The sequence below is a fragment of the Squalius cephalus genome (genome assembly GCF_949319135.1).
Source record: "Squalius cephalus genome assembly, chromosome: 9".
In the NCBI taxonomy this organism is placed as follows: Eukaryota; Metazoa; Chordata; class Actinopteri; order Cypriniformes; family Leuciscidae; genus Squalius; species Squalius cephalus.
This window is the reverse complement of record NC_137130.1, coordinates 8,945,825-8,972,054: the sequence shown is the minus strand read 5'-3', so window position 1 is coordinate 8,972,054 and position 26,230 is coordinate 8,945,825. Positions and strand designations below refer to the sequence as shown.

At 38.0% G+C, this 26,230-nt stretch overlaps 1 protein-coding gene and 1 pseudogene across 6 annotated transcripts in view; both read left to right on the top strand.

The window, feature by feature from the left end:
- spegb (striated muscle enriched protein kinase b) overlaps positions 1 to 20,371 on the top strand; it is an 80,593-nt gene extending 60,222 nt beyond the window's left edge. For 4 of the 5 annotated variants that reach the window (XM_079882000.1, XM_079882003.1, XM_079882002.1 and 1 more), the window contains 22 exons: positions 272 to 440; positions 2,078 to 2,177; positions 4,478 to 4,678; positions 5,153 to 5,210; positions 5,462 to 5,539; positions 5,644 to 5,816; positions 5,930 to 5,956; positions 6,093 to 6,245; positions 6,377 to 6,419; positions 6,600 to 6,668; positions 6,756 to 9,384; positions 9,483 to 9,632; positions 9,831 to 9,947; positions 10,523 to 10,690; positions 12,735 to 12,857; positions 13,210 to 13,374; positions 14,457 to 15,186; positions 16,192 to 16,431; positions 16,637 to 16,860; positions 17,172 to 17,247; positions 17,524 to 17,673; positions 18,333 to 20,371. In XM_079882000.1, coding sequence (XP_079738126.1) covers positions 272 to 440; positions 2,078 to 2,177; positions 4,478 to 4,678; positions 5,153 to 5,210; positions 5,462 to 5,539; positions 5,644 to 5,816; positions 5,930 to 5,956; positions 6,093 to 6,245; positions 6,377 to 6,419; positions 6,600 to 6,668; positions 6,756 to 9,384; positions 9,483 to 9,632; positions 9,831 to 9,947; positions 10,523 to 10,690; positions 12,735 to 12,857; positions 13,210 to 13,374; positions 14,457 to 15,186; positions 16,192 to 16,431; positions 16,637 to 16,860; positions 17,172 to 17,247; positions 17,524 to 17,673; positions 18,333 to 18,561 — 6,072 coding nt within the window. In that variant the 3' untranslated portion in view covers positions 18,562 to 20,371. The remainder of the gene's footprint in view (positions 1 to 271; positions 441 to 2,077; positions 2,178 to 4,477; positions 4,679 to 5,152; positions 5,211 to 5,461; positions 5,540 to 5,643; positions 5,817 to 5,929; positions 5,957 to 6,092; positions 6,246 to 6,376; positions 6,420 to 6,599; positions 6,669 to 6,755; positions 9,385 to 9,482; positions 9,633 to 9,830; positions 9,948 to 10,522; positions 10,691 to 12,734; positions 12,858 to 13,209; positions 13,375 to 14,456; positions 15,187 to 16,191; positions 16,432 to 16,636; positions 16,861 to 17,171; positions 17,248 to 17,523; positions 17,674 to 18,332) is intronic. The other variant, XM_079882001.1, reaches the window with a different exon arrangement.
- Positions 18,590 to 25,297, top strand: LOC307164914 (SPEG neighbor protein-like; annotated as a pseudogene). Its single transcript has 4 exons — positions 18,590 to 18,662; positions 23,926 to 24,103; positions 24,224 to 24,407; positions 25,273 to 25,297. The product of its transcript is annotated as an SPEG neighbor protein-like (transcript).
- The last annotated feature ends 933 nt before the right edge of the window (positions 25,298 to 26,230 follow it).

The window sequence follows — 26,230 nt, the reverse complement described above, 5'->3', positions numbered from 1 at the left end:
CCACCTGATCTCTCACTAATGTTGCCTGTCTGATATTTCCTTTAGCCATATCACCTCCCTGGGAGCATCATCATGTACTGCAAATCATGCTAATTTATGCTTTGAATAATACTTTTGGATATTCCATCTCCTGCCTCAGGGCTTTGCCTTCTGTTTAACTCCTCACTACCCTGTTCACCTCAAACCCACACAAATGCATTTCAAATTCAAATCACAACAGTGGGATGGCTGCTTAGTCAATCTTTTCCACTTGTTTTCCTCTGATTTTCAGGGAGACATCCTGCTGTCCGAAAGCAGCCATTTCACATTTGTGTACGATGACAATGAATGTTCTCTAGTGGTGCTTAACACTCAAGCAGATGACTCAGGAGTGTACACCTGCACTGCTAAGAATCTGGCCGGTTCTGTGTCCTGCAAGGCTGAGCTGACCGTCCACACCGGTGAGCACTTTGTTAAAGCAGAACTTGGTAACTTTTTTAACTTAATAAAACTGTCTAGAAATCATTTGGATGGTTAAACAACCTGTTCTGGTGATATTGGTGACTTTCCCCGCTCCCCCCAGCGTTCCCAGGCGGAAAACCAACCTTGCAACTTAGGGACTACCGTCCCGGCAAGATAGAAATTGGAAGTCTCGTGAGAAACGAGAACGAGAGCGAGCGCGAAACACGAATTGCTTTACGGCAATTCGACATAAACACACACCACACGCATGTATGATGTATTACCAGAGAATGTCTAATAGGAAGAGAATTGGCACTCTCTGCTTACTTCCGGTTTCTGGACTGGCTGCAGTAACACGTCTCTGTCCATGCGGGGGCGCTCGCAGGCGAGTGCAGAATGAATGGAGGTCTATGGCGAAAAACCCTCAAAATCCACTTTTCTCAGGATATAATTTTTTGTCTAGTAATTTGAATGTTGTATTCGAAAGGAGATGCAAAGAAATTACACACTGCTGGGTGTTAGATTTTTTAGTCACTTATTTGCTTTAAAAAGTCTTTTAAAATGTCAATGACGTCAGAATGCTGACGTCATTAGCAGAATGCTAGCGTGTTATGGGCAACAACAACTCAACCTGTAAGAAACTGAAAGGACATAAGTACTCGTTCATTCTACTTTCGACCTAAAACCCATGTTGAACTTGCAAAACCTACAATAAAATCTGAGATTTCTCAACGGCAATCGGGTGAAAGAGACACATTTAGCCGTCTAGCTCCATAGACTCCCATTCAGTGTGCACTCGCCCGCGATCACCTCCAGTGGAATTCTAATGGAACTGCAACCAAGATCGATACAATGGGGCTAATAGGAAGTGCCCAGGCTCTCCGTAGACGGGCTCTGGTATTACCCATCTCCGTAGACATAGCTCCACACGATACAGTTGGCTTGCTCCGATCATAACAAACGCACATGAGCAGCGATAGAGGGGGGGAGGAGGCCGCCGCAAGTGAGTTTTATTACGACAGTGAGTGTTGTGAAATATACGCCCCACAGCTGTAGGGGGAGCTCGTGGGGAAAACATGCGACAACAAAAGGGAAAATCAGCGAAGAAGTGACTAGAGTTTGCTAGAGTTGCCGAGTTCTGCTTTAATGAAGGAGGTTGTATTTCTATTTCTAAGCATTATAATATAATACATTAAAAATATTTAGATGTATCTTTAATTTATTTGTATTAATTAATTAATTTCAAATAGGTTTTGTTATTTACCCAATATTAAATAACCATTTTCAGTTAATATTAAATACAATTGTTTAACATTTTTTCACAATAAATAGAAAACAATGTTAACAAAGCACAACAAGAGATACCACTAAGTTTTCAGACAAATAAACATACTGTATGCATATTTGCAAGAATATATATGAAATATGATAAAAAAAAAAAAAAAAAAAAAAAAATATATATATATATATATATATATATATAGTGAATGTGTTGAAATATTAAAATATAACACTAAAAAGTGAGAATAAGCAACATTTGAACTGTGCATGTGCAGCCTGTGCTTGGCACTTCATTTTATTGGCTTTCAGAAATTGTCTCTGTGATTTGTTTTTTTTCTTGACTTTCTGTGTGTAGTCAAGGTGGAGAAAGATGACCCGATGGAGGATGAGGCGTCCATCCTAAGAAAGATGCGGAGACTCACTGATTACTATGACGTGCACAAGGAAATTGGGAGGTGAGTCATCCGCCCAGAGCCTCACTTAGACACACCATTTATCTCTAATGATTTCCTCTGTCGGCCTAGAAATTCAAAAAGCCGACTCCATCAGCTACCGCTGAAGACAGATCTCAGGTCTTCTGACTCATCACAAACGTCTAAGGTTTAATAAAGCTTCAGCCGGATAAAGGGTTGGCACATTATTAAAAATACACTTTTGGTCTGGAAGTATGCAATTTCATGCTCCACAATCAAAGGATGATTCAGCCACATCAGAAGAGGCCAAAATACCCCTGGCATTTCTCATGTCGTTAAAATATGGGATCCTTGCACTTCTTAATAAGGTTTGTAGAGGTTCTGTATTGAGTAGTCTCGCATAGCAGCTTTCATTGGCCAAGGACCGCCCAGAGGCTGTCTGACTGACATGTAAAGCAACCAATCACAGTTTGTTTGGTTGCTCGTCATGTTTAGGGGCGTGAAAATGACACGTTGATGTCCCTACAATAACAGACCAGTGTGTAAAACTGAAGTAAACGTATTTTAAAGAGTCTGATCCTGAGAAGCGCTCATTGTCACAGTTGTAAACGCAACGGCTTGCTTTTTCCATGAGGGTGTTTGGTGTCATGGCATTTTTGTTTCCGTACCGTTAAAAAACGCGACAAACACATCTCTCGGAAAACCTGTAGAATCAGATGACAACTTCGAAACTCCTGAAGTGTTTCCAATTTTGTGTGCCATATGCATCAGACGGTCAGCCAACGGTCCGTGGGCATGACGTCTGAGGCTGAGACTATGCATTGAGTAACTACCCAAAATCCCTTAATATAAATATTAGGGCTGTCAGTTTAAAGCGATGCGTTCAACAAAGTGGACATAAACAATATATTAGCCTCTAAAGCCACTTTTTGTTAGGTCTATTCAGGGATTTACTCCTATTCCACAACGTATTTGAATATTTTGAATTTGGTTTACAAAATGTTTATTGTATGCTCAATATATCAATATATCATGCAATTAAATTGACAGATCTAGTCATCATACTCCTCAAACCATTTTAGTTTTAATCTAGGTAAGATTTGCATCTTTGAAATGGTTCGGTATAATATGGTCAAAGACACATTTTAAAGAGAGGGTTATTTGTTTGACACAATGGTACACTGAGCGCTCGACTGGGCAGAGAGGAGTGCAGCCTTTGTGGCTCAGTATCTCTCCTCTGCATGCTGTCGCTTTCTCTGTGTTTTAATTATAATCTTCATGGCCGACTGCCACCGTTCTATTAAGACTTGCACTCGCTGCAAACAGACACATACTACAGCGCTACACACTCTCTTCCAAAACCTAGTGAGCTTTCTGCTCTAAAAGGATGTTAAGGCATCGTAGGAGTGCTCTTTGTAGACCCTTTGGCAACATTGACCACAGATGGTGAACAGAAAATGTTCATAATAAATATAGATTTTATACATACACTGAAAAGTATTGAGAAAAATGTATAGTCTAACAAAACTTGAGTATTTCACGCAATATTTGTTTGTACACTACCTTTCAAAAGTTTGGGGTCATTTAAATGTTCAAGATTTTTTTATGTTTTTAAGTCTTTTTCAACCAAGACTGCATTAATTTGATCCATAATACACTAAAACAGTAATATTGTGAAATATTATTACAATTTAAAATAACACTTTTCTGTATGTTATTCATGTGATGGCAAAGCTGATTTTTCAGCGTCATTACACAAGTCTTGACTTTTTCAGTGTCACATGATCCATCAGAAATTATTCTAATATGCTAATTTGATACTCAAGAAACATTTTTGTGTAATCATCGAAAATTAAGAACTACTGCTTAATATTTTTGTGGAAACCGTGAGAAATACAGTACATGGCAGTACTAATGACATAAATACATTTCTGTCATTGTTGATTCATTGAATGCGTCTTTGCTGAATTAAAGTATTCATTTCTTTCAACAATTATAATAAAAAAAAATACTTATGTATTTTTATGCTTAGAATTCAATATGCTAATTGCAAACTATATTAGAATTGATAGTTTTTGTACAATTTGTGCCCAAATCATTTACAAATTATTACATTTGGTAAATATAAGCAAATATAATTCATCAGCAGAGAGACAAAAATAGAGGTAAAGATATTTGCTTTGACACTATCTTTTCACTGGCTGAATCATGCTATTGCTTAGCTGATTATCAGTTAGTTTGCTTTTACCATCTGTTAAAACAATGAATAAACCATTATTCACTCTTTCCCCAGACAAATGTTCTTATTTTCTACGATTTGATGAGAAATGTTCTTTCCTTAGAGGGGCGTTCTCATATGTGAAGCGGGTGATACAGAAGGCAGGAAAGATTGAATATGCAGCCAAGTTTATTTCCGCTCGTGCTAAACGGAAGGCCTCCGCTCTGAAAGAGCTGAACATCCTGTCTCATCTAGACCATGAGAGGATCCTCTACTTTCACGACGCCTTCGAGAAGAAGAATGCTGTTATCATCATTACAGAGCTGTATCCTTGTTATCATCTCTGAGAGCTTTAGGGATCACTGGCCATAAAAGCATGTTTAAGTTTAAGTTCATTATATATGACGCCGAGGGGTCCTGACCAAGTGTCAATATGTGACGAGTTGGGAGTGAGAATGTGTTGCAAAAGCATGTAAACATATAAGAAATATTTAAGATTCTGCACTATTGGTCACAAAATAATAAACCAAATTCTAACCCATGTTCATTTTTCAGTTTAACACTGAACTTAAATTATTATGAATTTAATATAATTTATGATTAAATAAATGTATTAAATGGTATGTAAAATAGAAGCATTTTCACTAGTGAATTTTTGGACCACACTTTATGTACTATCTCACATCCAGTCTTGCACAATCACACTTGTTGTACACCCATCTATCACCAATGGTGTAAGGATGATGAGTTGTTCACAAGCTTTCCCCAATCACGCTGTTGTCTTTGACAATGTGTAAAGATGCCATGAGGAGCTTCTCGAAAGGCTTACAAAGAAATCAACAGTAATGGAGTCAGAGGTGAGTGAACCAATTTGATCTTTCAAAGTGACCATAAAAGTTTCAAATGTGTGAACAGACTATTCTGTTACAGTTTGTCAGATTTGGTTTGTCCTGGGTAATTTATCTTTGCATCCTCTAGTTATCTTGATGATAAGGAATATATTACTTTATTTCACAGATGAAAGAAGCTTTAGATTTACTCAGACAGTTTAAGCACACTCATCACATTGGCCCGACCCTATAGAAATTCTCTGAATTGTTTACTGCAGATCCGATCCAGCGTGAGGCAGCTGTTGGAGGGTCTTAGCTATCTTCATCAGCTTGACATAGTTCATCTAGACATCAAGGTAAGCATTATGTAATTTGCTGTCATCACAATTTCCTTCCAAGTAAGCAATAATCACAGTAAGGAACCAATGTGTTGACTAGAATCCTCTATATTTCCACTCAGCCTGATAACATCCTTATGGCAGACCCTACTAGTGATCAGATCCGCTTATGTGATTTTGGAAATGCTGTAAAGTTCACGCCTGATGAGGCACAGTACTGCAAATATGGCACTCCAGAATTTGTCGCCCCAGAGATTGTTAACCAGACACCCGTCTCCAAGGCAACGGACATCTGGTAAAGCACCTGGTCCCTCTTTGACAAAACAGCTCTTGAACAAATTTGTATGCAGCTAAAGTGTCATGAATACATAAGTGTCTTTCTCACAATTTGACTTTTTTTTCTTACAGGCCTATTGGAGTTCTAACATACTTGTGGTAGGGTTATGTCAAATATCTCTATAATAAAATTATTTATATCATTTTAAATTATTAGATTATATATTTACCTAGAATATTCATCACTAATACCAGTATCTTCAGCTAGACTTCATCAAAGAACTTTTTTTTGCAGTCTCACTGGAGTTTCTCCTTTTGCTGGAGAAAATGACCGCAGCTCTGTTCTCAACATCAGAAACTATAACGTGGCTTTTGAAGAAAGCATGTTTACCGACCTCTGCCATGAAGCCAAGGGATTCGTCATCAAACTGCTGGTGGCTGATAGATTGTAAGTGGAATCTACAGGGCTTATCTGCTGCACCATGCTCCTGTTGAAAATGTATTGTCAAGAAAATTGTTTCCACTGCTAAAAGCACTTTGTGTTAACTGCCAATTTGTTTAATGTTGTTTTATCTGCAGGAGACCCGTTGCTAATGAATGTCTTCGGCACCCCTGGTTCAAGGTAACAACAGAAACCCATAGCTATCCAAATGCGTTATTTAAATTAGTACAACATACTGTATATGCCACTTGAAGTTAATTTAAGTTGCAAACATTTCAGAACCAAGGATTTCCTTTCTATAACTCTTATGGAAACAGTTGTTTACTTTGTCATTTTTAAATACATATTTCTTTCTTTTAGACCCTGAATAAGGGTAAGAGCATCAGCACAGAGCACCTTAAAAAGTTTTTGTCTAGAAGAAAATGGCAGGTAAGATAACATTAGGGACTTTTCAGCACTTAGAACATTATAGATTCTTACCGTATGTCGTTGTAACAATGTTCACATCTCTTTTAGCGTTCTCTTATCAGCTATAAATCTAAGATGGTGATGAGGTCTATACCCGAGTTACTGGATGACTCCTCCAGCCATATTTCCATTGCTGTTCCACGACATCTGAAACAAAGCTCACCACCACCTTCATCCTCTTCAGATTCGGATGAAGACATTGATGAGCTGCCTTTTATCCCAATGCCCCTCAACATGGAATTCTCAGGATCTAGAATGTCACTGACTGAAATTGTAGGGGATGATGAAATGACTGGTAGACCAAACGGAAATGCTGAGAGGCCTGCTTCAATCCATCAAAAGTCAGAGCCGATGGAAGTGGAGACGTCAGAGAGAGAGGGTGGAGATGTAGTCGCTAGAGGTAGAGCCAGAAAGAGGTCAACGCAAGAAGATGAAAAAGGATCATCTGATGAAGAACCAGCAGAACTGGCCAAAAGGGCAGAACAGGCCAAGAGACCAATGCGCAGAGGTTCAAGCATGGAGTCAGATGAGCCAGAGGGAGCACGTCGCAGAGGAGAGTTGCGCAGAGGGAGCTCAGCTGACAGTGCCCTACAGCTCCACATTAAACCTGAGGAGGGCACTGAAGAAAGCCCAGCCGATGGAAGTAGAATTCTACAAAAGTCAGTATCTATGGAGATTCCAAGGAGGAGCCCAAGCCCAGGAGCTGCAAAGCTGAGCCAGGAAGACTATGCCCTGAAATTAGAACTAATGAGGCAGAGACTTCTCAGGGGTGGCTCTGTTGACAACAAGATGAGCGGATTAAGAGGCCCATTGCTGGAGACATTAGGTATGGGGGATGAGAAGCGTTTTGTGAGGGGGTCTCGCCTCGGTAACCCTCCACTTGTTAGAGCAGCATCCAGTGAGTCACCTAGAGATGACACCCCAAAGACCAAGATACTCCGCAAAAGTGCTTCCTTCAGCCAGGGTGATTCAGAGCCCATGCCATTGCACAGACGGATTGGAGCACCTCTAGAGATCCCACTGGCACAAATAGAGGAGAGGCGGCTGCAGCAAGCTATATCTATGTCTGCTCTCACAGAGCCAGTCAAGGATTCTCGCCCCGTCACCCCAAAAAATCATACGCCAGAACCAAAGAGACATGAGATGGAGAAAATTGAGGAAAAAGAGCCAGCAGTCTACAAGGACAGTAAATCCGAAGAAGTCATTGTTGTGTCAAAGACTAATGCAGATGAAGTCAGAAGTGTTGATCAGAAATCTTGGGAGACTGATGCACAAGAGAAGGGCCAGAGCAAGTTAGAGGAACCCAGTGAAGAGTCTGAAAAAGTTGCTGAAATTAAGCAGAAGACCCCCGTAGCAAAGGAAACAATCGAAGAAGAGGAAGATAAAGAAAGAGAGGACAAAGAGCCAGAGAAAGAAATGGAGCCACTTGCTCCAGAGATGGAGGTTAAAGAAGTTGAGGATGATGTAAAGGCATCAACAAAGTCTCCAGAGATCATTTCCACCAGCTCAATCATGGTGACCCCAACAGCTGCCCCAGCTCCCAGCCCCCACAGTGTCGTCTCAACTTATGTGACCCCATCTCTCCCTGCACGTACAGTGCTCCCAGATGGTAGGATGTCTGCATATGCCAGTATCATGCAGACCATCATGGTACCATCGGTCCAGGCATCGAGCCAACCTGATCCTGTTCCTGTCCCCACACCTTCACCAATGTCCACCCCATCATCAGTTCCAGTCTATGCACCCATTTCCCGACACATCTCTGAACCAACACTTTTATCAGCTTCTTCATCCAAATCAGATCTTCACCAAACCACTGAACATGCTGCAGTCTTTTCTCGGGTTGCCTCAACAGAACACCCTCCTAAAGAGCCAAGTCCTCCTAAGACTCCCACTCGTGCTTCCCCTAAGCGAGAGCCATCTCCTGGAAGCAACATCCAGGACCTTACATCTGAGGAGGTCTTTGAATCTCGCTTCAAAAAGCGCGAGTCCTCTCTCACTCGTAGTCTGAAACGTTTCTCTTTTCAGAAGACTGAAGAAAAGCCCACCACTGTTCCTCCTGAAACTGCAGAAGAAATGTATCGCCCAGGGCCAATTGGTGCTCCTTTAGAGTTTGTGCCAAGGAGGTTAGAGGAGAAGTCTAAATCAGTTCAGGATCTCCGTGAGGCAGAGAAGGACCCTGGATTTATGAGGAGACTCTCCATGCGCTTGAAAAGGACCCCATCAGTGGAGAGGCAGGAGGAGAAGCTCAAAGAGGAGGAGGCTTCAGCACCCAGGCGACGTCTGTCCTGGGCACTGGGACGGAGGGGATCCCAAGAAAAGAAGGAGATTGAAATGGTGAGGATGGATGGAGGTCCTGAGCCTCCCCCAGAGCCTGAGTCCAAAGCACCTTCGGAGTCACCTATCCTTGCGATACGCAAGAAGATTGGCAGTACCATGGCAAGCTTATCCACAAGGATTAGGAGCCACTCTGAGGACAGGAAAGACGACAATGAAGGCAAGATGGAGCTCAAGAGGACACCTATATTCACCAAAATGCGTCGTTCTACCTCCGAGGGGGGCAGTCTGAAGAGGATGGGTGTCCCACAGAACCAACTGGCTGTCCAGTCAGGGAAAGGGACCTCATCAGAATCTCTCGATTCCATGTCAAGCATCCAATCAGAATCAGCTGTTAAAAGTATGCCAGTTTTTCCTGGTTAATGTTCTTATTACATTAACTCTTTCATGTTGTTGTCAATTCTCCTGATTTCAAAGACCATCATTTTTCTTTCCCAGGTGCAGATATTGAGCGTAGATCACGGTGGGACCGCTGGGGCTTGACAAGGGGAAAAAGGGACAAGACAGTTTCACAACCAGACATACCAGCTTCCATTGCTAGGGAAAATGGCTCTCTCCGCTCTCGCCAGTACACAAATCAAACATCTGGTATTGTTTGTTTTATTTGCGTATTTCACTGTAATGTCTGCGCAAAAAGAGACATGACTTGATGACTTCCTGCTTTGTCATAAACATTTACATATATCATCAATGAATCAATTATGCATATAGATTTGCTTTGGCACAGCTGTGGGAGATAAATTATAGTGCCTGTCTTACTTTTTCACTGATTCTCTCAACAATTAGATTTCCCTCCTGTGTTCCATATCAAATTGAGGGACCACGTTCTCTTGGAGGGAGATCCTGTCACTCTCAGCTGCCTCCCTGCTGGCAGCCCTCACCCACACATCTCATGGATGAAAGGTCTGATTCAAATTATAATATTAGCTTTGATGGGACTAAAGATAATAGAATCTGACCTAAATTGAGTACAATATGCTTATAACAGCTGATTATAAAATAACTGTACAATATTGTAAGTGTATTATCTCACTTCTGTAAAGATTTTGTTCACTATGTTAGCATAGTGTCTTTCAGTCTTTCATTTCATACTAAAAGATGATTAAATGCATACTTTGTATATCTTGGTATACTATTCTTAATTGTTTTATATATATGATTAAGATAGATTATATATGATCAATTAAGAACAGTATACCAAGAAATATACAGTATGCGTTTAATCAGGATCTGTACTGTGCAAAACCACGGATCCTAGATGCCTTAATAGTCATTGTGCCGACATAACCAAACCTGTTTATTTTTTGACTAAATATAGAAGGATGTCTTTCCATCTCAAAGTAACACCACCAATGTCTCAGTCTAAAATGTCAATATAAGCATTAGAGAACACCAGCTTGTAGCTTTAAGATTTTGATTTTGGAAAAAGTTAAAATTCCCAACTAACATTTTTGCTTTTCAACTTTGTGTATTCTCAGATAAGAAACCACTTGAGATTGACCCAAGGATGAACATGATATCCTGCCCTGATGGGAGGCAGCTGCTGATGATAATGAAGACCACCAAGAAAGATGCAGGCCTTTATGAATGTGTGGCTTCAAACGCACTGGCCTCTGTCACCAGCTCATGCGTTGTGTCCCTTGCTCGTAAGTTGCATGCAACAGTTTTTACACATTAGTTTTCTCAACTTTGACATGTCACTGGACATGCTCACGTTACATTGCCATAGTGAAGTTGCCTCAGATCTCATTGAAAGCAAATGAGATCCAGTCACTTTGCAGCAAGAATAGATCTGTCAGTGTGAAAACCCCTTAAAGCTACACTGTGTGATATTTTCCCCCATCTAGCGGTGAAATTGTATATGACTACCCAGTGAATATTAGTTTCTATTCCTTTCAATTTCAAGGGCGTTTTAACTCCTACGGTGGCCGTATTATTCCAAGATTAACATGGCTTCCAGTTCGACTTCGTCCAATTGCGCCTTTAAAACTATCACCTGTGATCCGTCGCAGCACAGATTTATGTTACAAGGTAAACAATACTTTTTCACCATTGACGTGAGGAAACGTAACGCAAGTTATACTAGAGGTCGTTCTGGCGTTATGCACAACCATGCTATGGTTAGACAAGCAACTATAAAACTTCGAATTTACACAAATAGGCTGAGTTACCTGTCGAGAAGAAAGCAGGCAACTTCGGCGTCCGTTTTAAAATCTTTGCTCCTCATGAGCTCTTTCCATCTGGGAAAAGTTACTCCAGTATTGACTTTGGTCTTGCTGATTTGCCTGTCGCGTTGACGTTTTAATTCTCTCTTTCGCTTCCTTGGCGACTCTGCTACATGTCCTCGAAAATAGGTGTGATCCTCCATCAGCAATCTTTCAAATCTGCCGGCAGTCGCGAGTAATCTCCCCCTCGCATTCGTCTCTGTGACTGAGTGTAAAGCGCGAAAGGCGAAGCTTGAATTTACAGGTATGTCCCTCTTTGGCTAATGTAGTTTCAAGATGGAGGGGCAACATGGCGACCGGCATTCGAACCCCTCACCCGTATGTACTTTCAATGGCAGATTATAAACTTACGAGAATACTTTATTACTTGAAAGAAGTAAATATACATTAATGAGCACATATATTTTTGAAAGAACTAAGTGTTTTTTGCTAAGAATCAACTAAAAAAATTACACAGTGTAGCTTTAAGGAGGGAAAAAGAAGAGAAGTACCACAACGCGACGTTCCAGAATTTCTCAGAAAAGTAAAGGCTAGAACAGAGATGAAAGTGGGACACAGTGAAAGAACAGTTTAATTTATTTTTTAAGAGTTAGTGCATAGCTCACAGCTAGACTCAGGAAGGAGCTCTTTTAGCCTTGAGAACAGAAATGCCATTGGCTTTCTAAAATCGTGAGCAGGTTAAAGCACTGCTTATTTTGCAAAGCCATTTTCTCCTAACAGCAGGTCATAAATTATTCACTCCTTGTTGTGCTTCAGAGCTGATTAATATGGAAAGGTGACTTGCTAGCAGACGTCCAAATATCATGCAGTTGCCTCACCGGGGACAGTTTTTTTGTGTTTAGTGCATGAAATGTGGCTATTATGATAATATCCCATTTTCCGCAGGGTTCCCAGGATCAAGGAAAATAGTGGAAACTGTAAAACTGTTGGGAATTTCTATAGTTTTATAGTTATATGATTGTTTATAAGTCCAGTGTATAACACTTAAAGTCAGTACTGCCCTTACTGTTCAAAAGGGTCTGTAAGATTTTTAAAATGTTTTTGAAAGAAGTTCACCAAGGCTGCATTTATTTGGTCAAAGCAGTGAAAGCTTTATTATTGTGAAAAAATATTAATATAAAATAACTGTTTTCTTTTTTAATATTTTAAAATGTAATTTATTACTGTGATGCAAAGCCCCAGACTTCAGTGTCACATGATACTTAAGAAATCATTCTAATATGCTAAACTGAAGAAACATGAAACATTTCTTATTATTATCAATGTCGAAAAAAATATCTAAATGTTTTGTAACATTGTAAATATATTTACTGTAATTTTTGTTCAATTTAATATGTTCTTACTGAATTAAAGGATTACAAAAACTACTTACTGACAACAACATTTTGAATGGTAGTAAATATTTGTCAAGACAGATCAACCAAATAAGAATTTCTAGTAGTAAAAACTGAATATTATTCTGTAGGTCTGCCTAATAGTCCTGGGACCCCTGAGGTTCCTCAGAAATATAAAAACACCGCCCTGGTTGTGTGGAGACCCTCAGACACCACGGCACCATGCACCTACTCTCTGGAGAGGAAGAAAGAGGGTTAGTGGACATCTTTCTTTATTCATCTTGCTTTGATTGATGATTTAGAGTGGGATTTGTAAAGTACAGTATACTGTTGAAAAGATTGTCAGCTGCATTCCCTATTATTTTAAATGCAAAATTTTGAATGTTTCATAATGCTAATACTGTTTTGCTCCACTCTTAAAATCCACCCTCCATCTTGATTTCACAAATTATTCAGATTTTCTTACTATTAGTTTATTTCATATGTAAATGAAAAAAAATGGTGGCGAATGTAGAGGAAAGACAGTTATCTTTCCTTCTACTGCCCTCTTTTGGAAAGGATGGGTATTGCAACCAATTCTTCTTTACAATGTTTATTTTCCTACAGGTGAGACTAACTGGCTGATAGTAGCCACAGGTGTGGCTGACTGTTACTACAACGTCATGGACCTTCCAACTGGTGCCACATACAGGTTCAGAGTTGCCTGTGTGAACAAGGCTGGCCAGGGACCTTACAGCAACTTGTCTGAAAAAGTGGTCCTGGACTCAACAGGTGCACAAAAGTTTTGTCTAGATCAGTGATTTCCAACAGTTTAATGCTGTCAGGAGCTAATAATTCTCTAAACAACACAATGTTCATATTTGTTGCAAGTGAACCCATATTGTTGTATTTTCTTTTACCATTTTAAGACAAAAAAAAAAAGATAAAGAAATGCCACAAAAACTACCAAATTTGTCTAGCTTCTAACACAAGACAATGAATTTGAACCAAAATATTGTAGTTTAATTAGATTGATGGCTTTGATGTCAACTACAAAATGTTTTCTCCTCCTATTTAAATGATAGTATAACATTATATAAACTACTGTTTTTTTTATTATTTAAAAGAAATGAATACTTTCTCAGCTAGGATGCATTAAATTGATTGAAATTGACAGTAAAGACTTTTACATTGTTATATTCATCAAACAATCCTGAAACAAATATCATGGTTTCCACAAAAACATTAAGCAGCAACTGTTTTCAAAATTTGCAATAGAAGGAAATGTTATTTGAGCACCAAATCAGCAAATTAGATTGATTTCTGAAGGATCATGTGACTGAAGAAGACTGGAAAATTCAGCTTTATTGTAAAATATATTCAAATATAAAACAGTTATTGAAAATTGTGACAATATTTTCACTATATTACTGTTTTTGATCACCAAGTGTCACCTAGGTGAGCATAAAGAGACTTCCTTCAAAAATATTTAAAAAATTCACACTTTTGAACAGTACACTGTCAGAAATAGGGATACAGTAGGAGTCCATTTCTGTTCCCCAAGGTACAATCTACACTAATGTACCCCATAGGGCTTATTTATTGGACCTCAAGGTACATATATGTAGCTTTTTGAGTGTCAAAAAGCATTAAAAGGTACATATATGTACCGTTTCTTTTAAAGATTAAGGTACAATAGTGTACCCTTGAGGGTACAGCCCCAGTGACAAGCCATTGTACCCCTAAAGGTACAATTATGTACTTTATTTTCTGAGAGTGTATAGTAGTGTAATATAATATAATATAATATAATTTTGAATGGAACTTATGCGTCTATGCTTCTTCGTTATTCAAATTCAAAGTCTTTTCTACAGCACCTCAAAAGTCCAGTGGAACAGTTGTTGTCAAAACGCTTTCGTCAGCTCCGGCTCCTGCACCAGCAGTAGTGACATCTACCATGTCTTTACCTGCAATGAAGCCTGCTGCAGTAAAACTGGCTACTTCAGCGCCCTCTACAGCCCAGCCGGTAAAGCCTGTACCTCCTCCTGCGTCAGCTACTACACCTTCCCCTGCTGCCCTTCCCCCGAGTCAACGGACTGCGCCTGATGTCCGAACTCCACCTCCCGTTACTCCTACTCCTGCCAAAGCGAAGACCACTCTGAACATCACTGTGGCCAAACCCTCCCCAGCTCAGCCTCCTCCTGCCAAACCCTCACCGCCTGTCGTTCTGCCCAAACCTCAGACTCCTGTCAATGTGGTGTCTCCTCCATCTCAAACTCCTCCAATGTCCCCACCTCCACTACTGTCCCCTCCGCCCGCCATCGGCAAGCCTATCTCCTCATTGCCTATGTATGCCCCGGCCGCCACCACAGCACATGTGACCCCAGTCATCCCAAACACGCCTTCTCCTGCCCTGTCACCGCCCGTGGTGTTAGTTACAAGTCTGAGTCCAGTAGGGGAGGGTACTGGCACACCCTTTCGTATGACCCCAAGTGGACGAGCCACTCCTACAGGGCGCAGGACCCCTATAGGAAAACCTGGAGACTTGACCCTAAGGCAGGGTGTCCCCCAGAAACCTTACACATTCATGGATGAGAAAGCGAGGTAAAGTGCAATGACTGATCACTTTTATATTACCTTATCCTATTGTGTCTCTGAGCAGTTTTTTTTTTTTTTTTTTGGCAACATCAAATACAAAAGTATCTGTAAGTAATCCATATGACAGAATAGCAAGATAAATGTTGTACTAGAATACATTATAAATAATTGGCTTCTATCTGTCATCATGAAATCAGCTTTTGATGTAACTGCTGTTTCCACGTTTTGGAGTCGTTTAGAGTTCTATTTCTGTTCAGTGTTTTCAGAAATGCTTATTTTATTTTATTTTATTTATTTTTTTTATTTTTTAATCCCAGGCTTCCCTAAGTGAGATAAGACATGACCAACGGATAATTATACCTTGACTTAATAGCATTCAAGATCATCATGTATCATCATGCAAATCAGCTTTTGATGTAATTGTTGTTTCAAATTATTTAATAATATATAAAATTAAATTAACACTGAGCTCCAAAATTTGAAATATGAATATGAATTGAATTTGAATATGAAAAAATGTTCATATATATATATATATATATATATATATATATATATATATATATATATATATATATATATATATATATATATATATATATATATATATATAAATGTGTGTGTGTGTGTGTTTGTGTGTTTGTGTTTCTTATAATAATTAATATGTATTATATTATATATATAATATATATATATATATTATATAAATATATTATTTTATATTATAATATAAATATATATATATATTATTCATTATTTTTAAATAGAATATATATTCTGTAGTCTGTATTTTTTTAACTAATTCATAGAATTCTATTGTACAGTGACCCCAAAAAATATTTGGACACTTAAACAAGATGTATATATGTTTTGCACTATATTACAGATTATCAAACCAAACCAAAATATAAACATTTTTCAAGCAACTTTTTTTTTTTTTTTTGCAAAAATAAGTTTATTATTATAATACAAATGACAGCCATTGATCATCATGCCTTTTCTTCACCACAGAGGTCGTTTTGGCGTGATCAGAGAGTGTCGGGAAAACGCCACCGGTAACCTGTACATGGCCAAGATTGTGCCGTATGAGCCTGAGAGCAAGCAGGCCGTGTTACAGGAGTACGACATACTGAAGTCCCTCCACCACGAGAAGGTCATGGCTCTGCATGAGGCCTACGTCACCCCACGCTACCTGGTGCTCATCTCTGAGTGCTGCTCAGGGAAAGAGCTGCTCTACAGTCTGATTGACAGGTCAGAGACTGCTGCGTGCTGCTTTAGGTCCTCATGTCGCCGCTTTTCAATCCTTCCCCAGCACTTTTTGCATTGTGTGCTTCTACACAAACACTTGACTTGATGGTGTACGGGGTTGTTGTATGGGGGTTGTGAACAGAGCTATAAAAAGTACAAAAAAATTGTAATTGAAATTGTAAAACACTTTGTTTATCTCCCTTCCTAGGTTCCGATACTCAGAGGATGACGTGGTGGCATATATCGTACAGATACTTCAGGGTCTGGACTACCTGCACAGCCGGAGAATCCTACATCTGGATATCAAACCAGAGAATATCATTGTCACTTACATGAATGTGGTTAAGATTATTGATTTTGGTAGTGCGCAGACCTTCAATCCACTGTTCCTGAAGCAGTTCAGCCCACCCATTGGAACACTAGACTATATGTGTAAGACAACATTTCTGCACATATTGTTTCATATATTTCAATATTTTCTTGCTAATATAAAAAAAATCAGAGAGTCTCTAGTTAATTACTCCTCCTCTAGCAACCACTCAGAACACTTTCAACAGTCTAAGTCGTGTTACAAACGTGGACAAACATTATTTATTTGCATCATATTCGTAATCCTTTTAAAATATCGTATGGTTGTTCTTTGTTAGATATTCCCATGGTATCCCATTCCTTCTCGTTTAAGTAATTGTGCAATTCTGTACACTTTCTAATGTGTTTTTTTAATCTCTGCTGATTACTCAAAGCCCCTGAGATGTTGAAAGGAGATGTGGTGGGTCCACCAGCTGACATCTGGAGCATTGGCATATTGACTTATATCATGTGAGTGCTGTCCACTGCAACTCTGTCTTGGAAAGTAAACAAAGTCTATTCTGATTTTATGTTGACTTTAAATGTCCAGTTTTGCTGTGTGGTGCTTTCTGTGTTACCTCCAATTTAGTTAGCAATCTTATGTCAGCGGGAGCATTTGAATCGTTACAATTTCACATTCCAGAAGCTCTCTGGAGCTTGTGAGCTGTCAGTGTCTGCGATTATGTTTGACATAAATGCTATTCTAGTGTATAACTCGAAGCTTTTGTCATGCTGTACACCATTCAGGCTCAGTGGGAGACTGCCATTTACAGAGAATGACCCTGCTGAGACAGAGGCCAGAATCCAGGCAGCCAAGTTTGACCTCAGTAAGCTCTACCAAAATGTGTCCCAAAGTGCCTCTCTGTTCCTCAAAAAGATCCTGTGCAGCTACCCTTGGTGAGTAAGACCGTGTCAAATTTCATATATATTTCAAAATTTTCATATATATATATATGTGTGTGTGTGTGTGTGTGTGTGTGTATATATATACATATATAATATACATAATATATGTATAAAATATATAATATATTATATTGTATAATAATATACATATACATATATAATAAGTTTTATTTCAATTATTTAGAAAATAGGTACTCATTACTGTTATAAAATGTTGTAAAATTGCTGATATTATTTAAAATTTAAAGTATTTATACATCATAGCAGTGTTGCTGCTTTTTTAAAATTATTTTTACTTTTTAAATGTCTGTATTTTTGATTGAATAATGTGAGAAATAATTTTACAACAGCAATGTGGATCTAATTAGAATCACCATTGAGGATTACGGTAATTTTCTCAATTATTTTAAGAATATTTTTTTAAATGATATTTTTGCATTATAATTGTGTTTTAAAATGTATTATTTTTGAAATTATAATTTTACCTTCTTTCACTCAACTGTCGCAGCTTTAATAACGTAGTGGAGGGGGGTGGGCTATCAGACTACATAGTGTATATTGCGTCATTTGGGACACATCTCTAGCTTTCAGGATAGGCCAGGCTATGTGTCTTTGATGTTGACTGATTCCTGATTTTGTCTGTGTTTCAGGGCCCGTCCTACCATTAAGGACTGCTTTAACAACTCCTGGTTGCAGGACGCTTATCTAATGAGACTGCGGAGACAGACTCTCACATTTACCACCACACGCCTCAAGGAGTTCCTGGAGCAGCAGCAGCAGGTCAGGGCAGAGGTGGCAACAAAGCACAAAGTCCTTCTGCGTTCCTACCAGAGCACTCCACAAACCCCGTCCAGCCCTGCAGCACCCATCTCTCAGTGAGCTCCACCACTGGACGTCCTCCAGAGAGATGACGAGACGGCTCCGGGGTTCTCCAGGATATGGACAGAGAGAGACACAGCCTCAGGACATCCCAGCCCTTGGTGGGCCCTTTGGGGGCCGCTAAATGTGCGGTGTGTGTGTACGCAGATAAAGCACAGAATCTTCTGGCCTTGCCACAGAGTTTACGCCACCTGAAACACACACACACACACACACACACACACACACAAAACATGGCGTCCAAAAGCGTAATGGATTTCAGTGCATTACCCTCCGTTAGCTGTGGCCAGCATGCACAGTGCAGTTGTGTTTATTGTTCAGGACGTCGTCCTTACTTTAAGCTCCTCCCGTCCTACACATCTTACCTATGACTTTTTGACAAACCTATTTTAGCAGTTCTCAGCATTGCATCTCTGGCAAGTAGTCAGGAACTTGGACCCATCCTGGTTGAGAAGAGTGACTGTATTTCATACACGGAACTCAATCAAGAAGACTAGTCCATCACTCGACGCAAAAAAATGTCATGTTAATGTGTATTTTTCGTGGTGTCTTCCAATTGTGAACCAGGGCCTTGAGATTTGTGGAAAATGGTGTATATCTTTTTTTGAACTAGTTTTTATGGCATAAGTAATACTTTTATTACTGCCAGTTGTTATACTGTAGTGATTATCAGTATATATGAAAACTATTGACTGAAATCATGTTATCAAACGAGATGCTTTTTATCTTTTACTAAAGTGTTTTGATCTAATCTAAAGTGGATTGACTTTATTGTAATATTGAAAGGCCTCACAGCTTTAGGGAGTGACGTTTTTGCAAGAATTCCCAGTTCATTAAAGCACACACGGTTTGGGTTTCACTGACACTTAACGGATTAAACTTTTGATATGTTGAAGTCTTTGCGTTTAACACCAGGAATGTATTATATATCGCAGATTTCAGTGCATACAGTAGCATACAGCATGCATCGGTACAAATTCCTCTTCATAGCGTATCGGCAGCCCCATTGGTTTCCAGAGAAAACTCAGTCCTTGTGAATGCAAGAGGATGGTATAACGGCCAAAGTTGTTTATGTAGAGATCGGCTGATTCAAGATGTGCCTGGAAACTAGTGAACTTGTAATGCATGGATGGAATGGAGATGTCTCAGAGAAGTGCCATTTTTTTCCTGAAGGGACTAGAATATGTTATTAAACATACATTAGCTGCAGCGTTGAATGTTTATGAGAATCTTTAGTATAGTATATTATTTTGAACGTTTTTGCTGAAAGATTAGCTTATACCCATGAATGAGAGTAACTTTATGGTTGAATGATTATCACTATCTTTGGTCATTTGAAAAATATCTTGTTTTGATCTAAATCATCCAAAATATCTAAACTATATTAAGATATCATATATATTAAATGTATTGTCCACAAAAATCTGAGATTTTTTTAATGACTTTTAATGAATGATCAAAAGCAGAACATGTATTCTTCAACGTCACACATGGAGAAATATGTCTAAAAATAATTTTATTTTTATTTGAAACTATGAACGGGTGTTGATCTTGATTTGATTTACATAGTTTGTATTATTTGGATTTATTTTTGAACAGTTTGCATCCTGTTTGGTGAACATAGTCACAGAATCAGTGCTTGATTTTTTTTTTATTTGTTTGTTTTGTTTAGTTGTTAATTTATCTAATGGACAAATGAGTAATTCACATCCACAAAAAAAAAAAAAAAAAAATTCACATTTACAGCAAACAAACCTACAACTTGCGAAACAAAGTGAAATGAAAATAGCATCAGGGTTCCACATTCATTAAAAAAAAAAAAAAACTGTGAATATGAATTTTTCCTGTTATGCTCAACTCGGAAATATTTCATTGGCTAGAAAATGCTCTTTGTGGTAAAATTTCCATAAAGTAATTTTAAAACTCCTTATCCAGTGATCAGAGACAACAGGAAAAGACATGGAAATCCATTGGTCAAAAGGTGTGGGAAAGCTGCGGTAATGTTCTCATTGTTTTTAGCACAGTCCTATCGTGACCTCATCTGTCCACACACAGCAAGTGAACACCTTTGACCTTCTATCACATACATAAATATTGGCTTGGATTATACAGTAAATAGCTGTTTGCTTAGTTTTTATTGCAGAACTAACTCAGTGCAAATGCTCTTCTGTTTTCCATCACTTTGCATAAACGCCAACATTGGGTTTTTCTTCTATCCAATTTGTTTATTATTTGTTTTAACTTGGGTTATTCAAATTGTTCAAGCTTCTAGTTTCAAATATATTATGGTGCGAAAACTAAAACAGAGAAAAAATTCAGACTCAATGTGTTGTTGTGAATAAGGTTTTATATTATTTCATTTGTGTGTGTGTGTTTACTACTCTTTCAGTCATGCCGAGCAACCCTTTAATGTGAAACTAAATCAAGCTTTTCTGGAATGAATTATGTTGCACTAAAACAGTGACAATGTGGAGATAATATGAATGTTTTACAGTAGAATGAAGTGTGTATATGTCGAAACCATGACTTTTCATGAATAAAATCAGCTGTCAGCAATACTCAACAGACTACATTAATTTATTATTATTATTCCAGTCATTTCAGTGTCTCTAAGTGCATATTACAAAGTGGAAATGGTCTAAATGTCATTACGAGACACTTTAGAACAATACACATTTAACCAGATGTAGTTAGACTCCATAAACGGGCCGTTAACTCACACTACATTCATGTGTTCAAGCGAAGCCAATCCAAATGTAAGGACTCTCAGGCTTTTTACATGTGCGCTACTTTATTTTGGACCATTGATGTTTCACATCTGACTCTATCAGCTCACAGTGTAATGCTTAGGTTTTTTTTCATTACAGGTTGACTATATACAGCACAACTGCTTACTGTACTCTAGAACACTTGTTGATCTTTTAACCTCAGTATGTCATCTCTAAGATGTAGTCTCAAACTTGAGTACTCTCAATGGAACTGTATTTATAAAACTCAGGCACAATACTAGGACAACTGGACATTTGCTGGATCCTGAGTAGAAGTAAAGGTCAAGGAACTTCTTCAGATTGAGTATTAGTTGATTTTGTTCAGCAGTTACAAACTATTTATGATTATAACTGTCATATCCTAATCATTTATCATTATACTTAATGCTATTTGTTCTGTTGCCTATGGTTGTTTTAACACTTAACCTTGCTTTATCCATCCATCCATCCATCCATCTAAATGTATCAGGAAAATACTTAACCTTTTTTCTTAGAACTTAAAAAACTTTTTAAAGTAAAAAAATATTGTCTCTTAAAACTGATGCCATTAGCCTCACATAAAGCTTTTTAAGAACAATAATTTTGATGCACACTACCGTTCCAAATTGAAGAAAAGAATTTGAGCAAGAAGTCTCTTATGCCAACCAATACTGAATTTATGTGATCTAAAATACAGTAATATTGTGAAATATCACAATATTACTGTATTTTAGATCACATAAATTCAGTAATATTGTGATATTTCACAATATTACTGTAATATTGTGAAATATCAGTACAATTTAAAATAAACTGTTTTGTAATTTAAGACATTTTAACATTCCTGTAATGAAAAAGCTGAATTTTCAGCATCATTACTCCATTCTTCAGTCAGGTCAAGTCACCTTCATTTATATAGCGCTTTTAACAATATGGACTGTTTCAAAGTAGCTTTACAGTAATAATAGGAAATTAAAGTAACAGAGATTGTTTTGGCTTTACAGCAGCTAGAATAAAGTTATTGTCCAGCTAAAGTTAGTTTTGATCGATTCACTTCCGTTGCAAAGATCATTAGTTATTAACTTAGGGGCCGCTAACACAACACCGTTCTAACAGAAAACCCTTGACGCGCTCCGGCCCGCTCATTCGCACAACAACAGTGCCTGGTGTCTCGAGAACGCAAACCTTGAAATAGGTTCCAAGGTGCAAGCCTTGAAGAATAAATATATATTATTACTTTTCTGGCCTTAAAAATCTATAATACAGAATTATTTATCGCTTCCGAGTAACCATGTGAACCGGAACTATTTTGGCAACGTTTTATCTGTGCAGAGGTAAAGGGAAGGAGAAGGAGACCTTCACAGGGGAGAGACTAGTTGACACTTCAGGACTGCGTTGTCGTCGTGTCCAGGCGCAGGTCCTTCATCAGATCTGGATCCGGCCTGGATCCGGCGGACTGCGGTAAACCTTGGATAAACAGTGAGACTAATATTAGTGTAGATGCCATCCTTCTTATGATGTAACAAGTACATCAGGATTTATGGAAAGTGTTCCCAGTTCCGGCTGACCTAAACTATGCAGCCTAACATTCCTAACAATTATAGAAATTTATAATGTGTTATGTGTATGCTAGGTCAAAGAGATGTTTTTTTAGTCTAGATTTGAACTGACAGAGTGTGTCTGCTTCCCGGACAATGTTAGGAAGACTATTCTATATAAAAGGATCTAAAAGTCGATTTTGATATTCTAGGTATTATCAACTGGTCGATATTTTGAGATCGCAATAGACGTGAAGGACTATAATGTGTTAAGAGCTCGCTCAAGTACTGCGGAGCTAAACCATTTAGTGCTTTGTAAGTAATCAGCAATATTTTAAAATGTATACGATGTTTAATAGGGAGCCATAGTGTTGACAGAACCAGGCTAATATGGTCATACTTCCTGGTTCTAGTAAGAAATCTAGCTGATTCGTTTTGGACCAGCTGTAATTTATTTATTAAGCGTGCAGGGCAACCACCCATAAGAGCATTACAATAATCTAGCCTTGATGTCATGAACGCATGAACTAATTGTTCCGCATTTGTCATTGAGAGCATATGACGTAATTTAGATATATTTTTAAGATGGAAAAATGCGGTTTTACAGATACTAGAAACGTGACTTTCACATGAAAGATTGATATCAAAGAGCACACATAGGTTCCTAACCGACGACGAAGGTTTGACAGAACAGCCATCAAGCCATCAGTGTCACATGATCCTTCAGAAATCATTCTAATATGCTCAAGAAACATTTGTTATTATTAATGTTGATAACAGTTGTGCTGCTTGATATTTTTGTGGAGAATGTGATACATTTTTTCCAAGACTCTTTGATCAATAGAAAGATCAAAAAGAACAGCATTTATTTTAAATAGAAATCTTTTGTAAGATTATAAATGTATTTACTCTCACTTTGGATCAATTTAATGCATGCTAGCTGAATAAAATTATTAATTTCTTTCCCAAAAAAGAAAAAAAATCTTACTGACCCAAAATTCTTGAATATTTGTTGTGTAAGTAAATCATCATTACAATCTCACACATTATCAAAAACCCATGATCAGATCCTTTTACAGATCCTCGTAAACATTTTGACATAGATGAAACAGTTTGCAGTTTAATTTTCAAGATTTCTCCAGTCAAATCCCTCAGTCCAAAGGCAGCAGCAGCACTTCCAGGATGCCCTTTAAACATGAATGACCCTCAAGTCTAAGAAGCAACAATCCACATCCAAGCTTCATAGCAAGAGCATTGGTGAGTCACAATCGGATATAGACAGAGCTCTATTTAATACTGTGTGGCTCAGCTGCATGTAACAGCTGACCTTTGATTTGTCGTCTGCATGAATGTGTACCATTGTCTGTTCAATTAAAGAAAGAGCTGCAACAAAAAAGGCCCTCCAATGTGTCTGCAGGAACTGAAAGATGTGGTTCTGCTGGAGTTCAGTGCAGTGTCTCTTCAGACCCCTTCATCCTCTTGTCAAAGGATAGGAAACAGCTGAAGGATGGACTAAGAACACATATGTTTTTGAGGATCCTGATGTTGTGGCCCTGGTCGTGTGTGAAGCCATCTTGGATGGCCTAGGCAGATATATGTTCATCTATATGCAAACTCAAGTCACCATGAAATCAAAATGGAAAATTCTTGTTTTTTCATTTATTATAAATGATTTATCTGTGCATTTCTTTTTATTTATTTCTTTTTTATTTTATTTACATGACTGTTTACTGGCACGAGGGCGGGACAACCTGTCACTGTTTCACTCAGATATATGTCACAATTGGGAAGAAAAGACGCAACTTGCATTTCATGCTGACTTTAATGTCTCTTATTGACCTAATTGGTTGTATTTTGCCCTGTAACCTCTCTGTTGTGGCTGTTTCACCTCCTGGCCATCAAATATCCTACACTTAGCCAGCAGATTCAGGGAATTATGATGTCCTCTGCAGTTAGAGACACAGGTCCTCTTCTCTCTTGTGTGGTTTATATACTTCAAAGTATGTCCTTTGTCTTCAATGGATTGATGCCTCTACAGCATGTCACTATACTAAAATAAATGGCTTGCTGAAGACCTCTTTAACTGGGCTATATAAACCTACTGTATCATATTTGATATGCAAATGTGTAGCCTATTATCAACATGATCACAACTTTGCTGAAAAACCTGTTGCACACCATGTCTTCTGTCATTTGATTGATAGTTTGTACTTGTTTACAATAAAAGGGCTTTTAGAATAACTCTAAAAGCATATCAGGTCATGGTACAGGTCTTTTTTGTTGTTGCTGTGAGGTACTGGTTTTTATAAAGTATTTTTATAAAGTAAAAAAAAATATTTAAAACATGACGTGGTCGATCATTAATCAATTCACAAATAATCTTTTGTCCCCGTGATATATGGTTACATCCTTGATCTGGTTCATAGCTCGTACAATGGTGCTAAAAATTAAGCTAAAAACTGTATGATATGTTTTGGAAGAACTTGTGATGTGACAAAAAATCTTGAAACTCATAATCCGGAGGGTCTTGCTGATGCTTTCATTGAATGACTGCAGACTGTTAAGTGTAGTGTGTGATGAATACCAATGATGTAAACTCTGTAATCAACATGACGGAGTGCGCGAACTTTGAGGACTCTCCCTATCCTCCATTCTAAAGACGGTCTCAAGCCCCCCGCGCTCGCAGCTCCTGCCAAAAAACTTAATAAGAAAGTTGTCTTGCTTCTTAAAAAGCGTAAAATGCACACGCATTCGTTTGAAAATCATTCAGGTCTGCCTGCTTATGATATATATTACTTGTCGGACGTTAGAAAAAGCTGTTTTAACTTCGAACTGAGCATTCAGTTACGCCGAGGCCAAGAGATCTTTTAAACTTTGTTTGCGTATTGGATTTTGTAAATTTTAAAGGGGCAACGCATATTAATCAAGTCCGAGTACAAGCGATTAAGACATTTTGTTCCAAAGACAAATTTATTAATATTATCCAATTCCAGTGAAAGAGGAAGAAAAATAAACGATCGAGAATACTTACACTGTAGAAATATTTTATGGTTTTAACAAAATTGCTCAATAAAAAAATATGCTGTAAGTTAAGTGGACCCCACCAAAAATCTAAAATTAATTTTCAGAAAATCTTTCAAATGTGAAATGTTCCTCTTGAATATACAAGCATTTTTACCTAAAAATGGAGTATTAAGTTTTAAATTTGGCCTATAATATTGTGTGTATGGTATTATATTCATGTATTTATTTACATACTGTGTGATACTTAAATAATAAAACCATTAAAATAACAATTATTGATTTACTTTTTACATGTATATTACATTTTACATAATATATATTAGTGTTCGGAACAACAACAACAACAACAACAAATTAGCT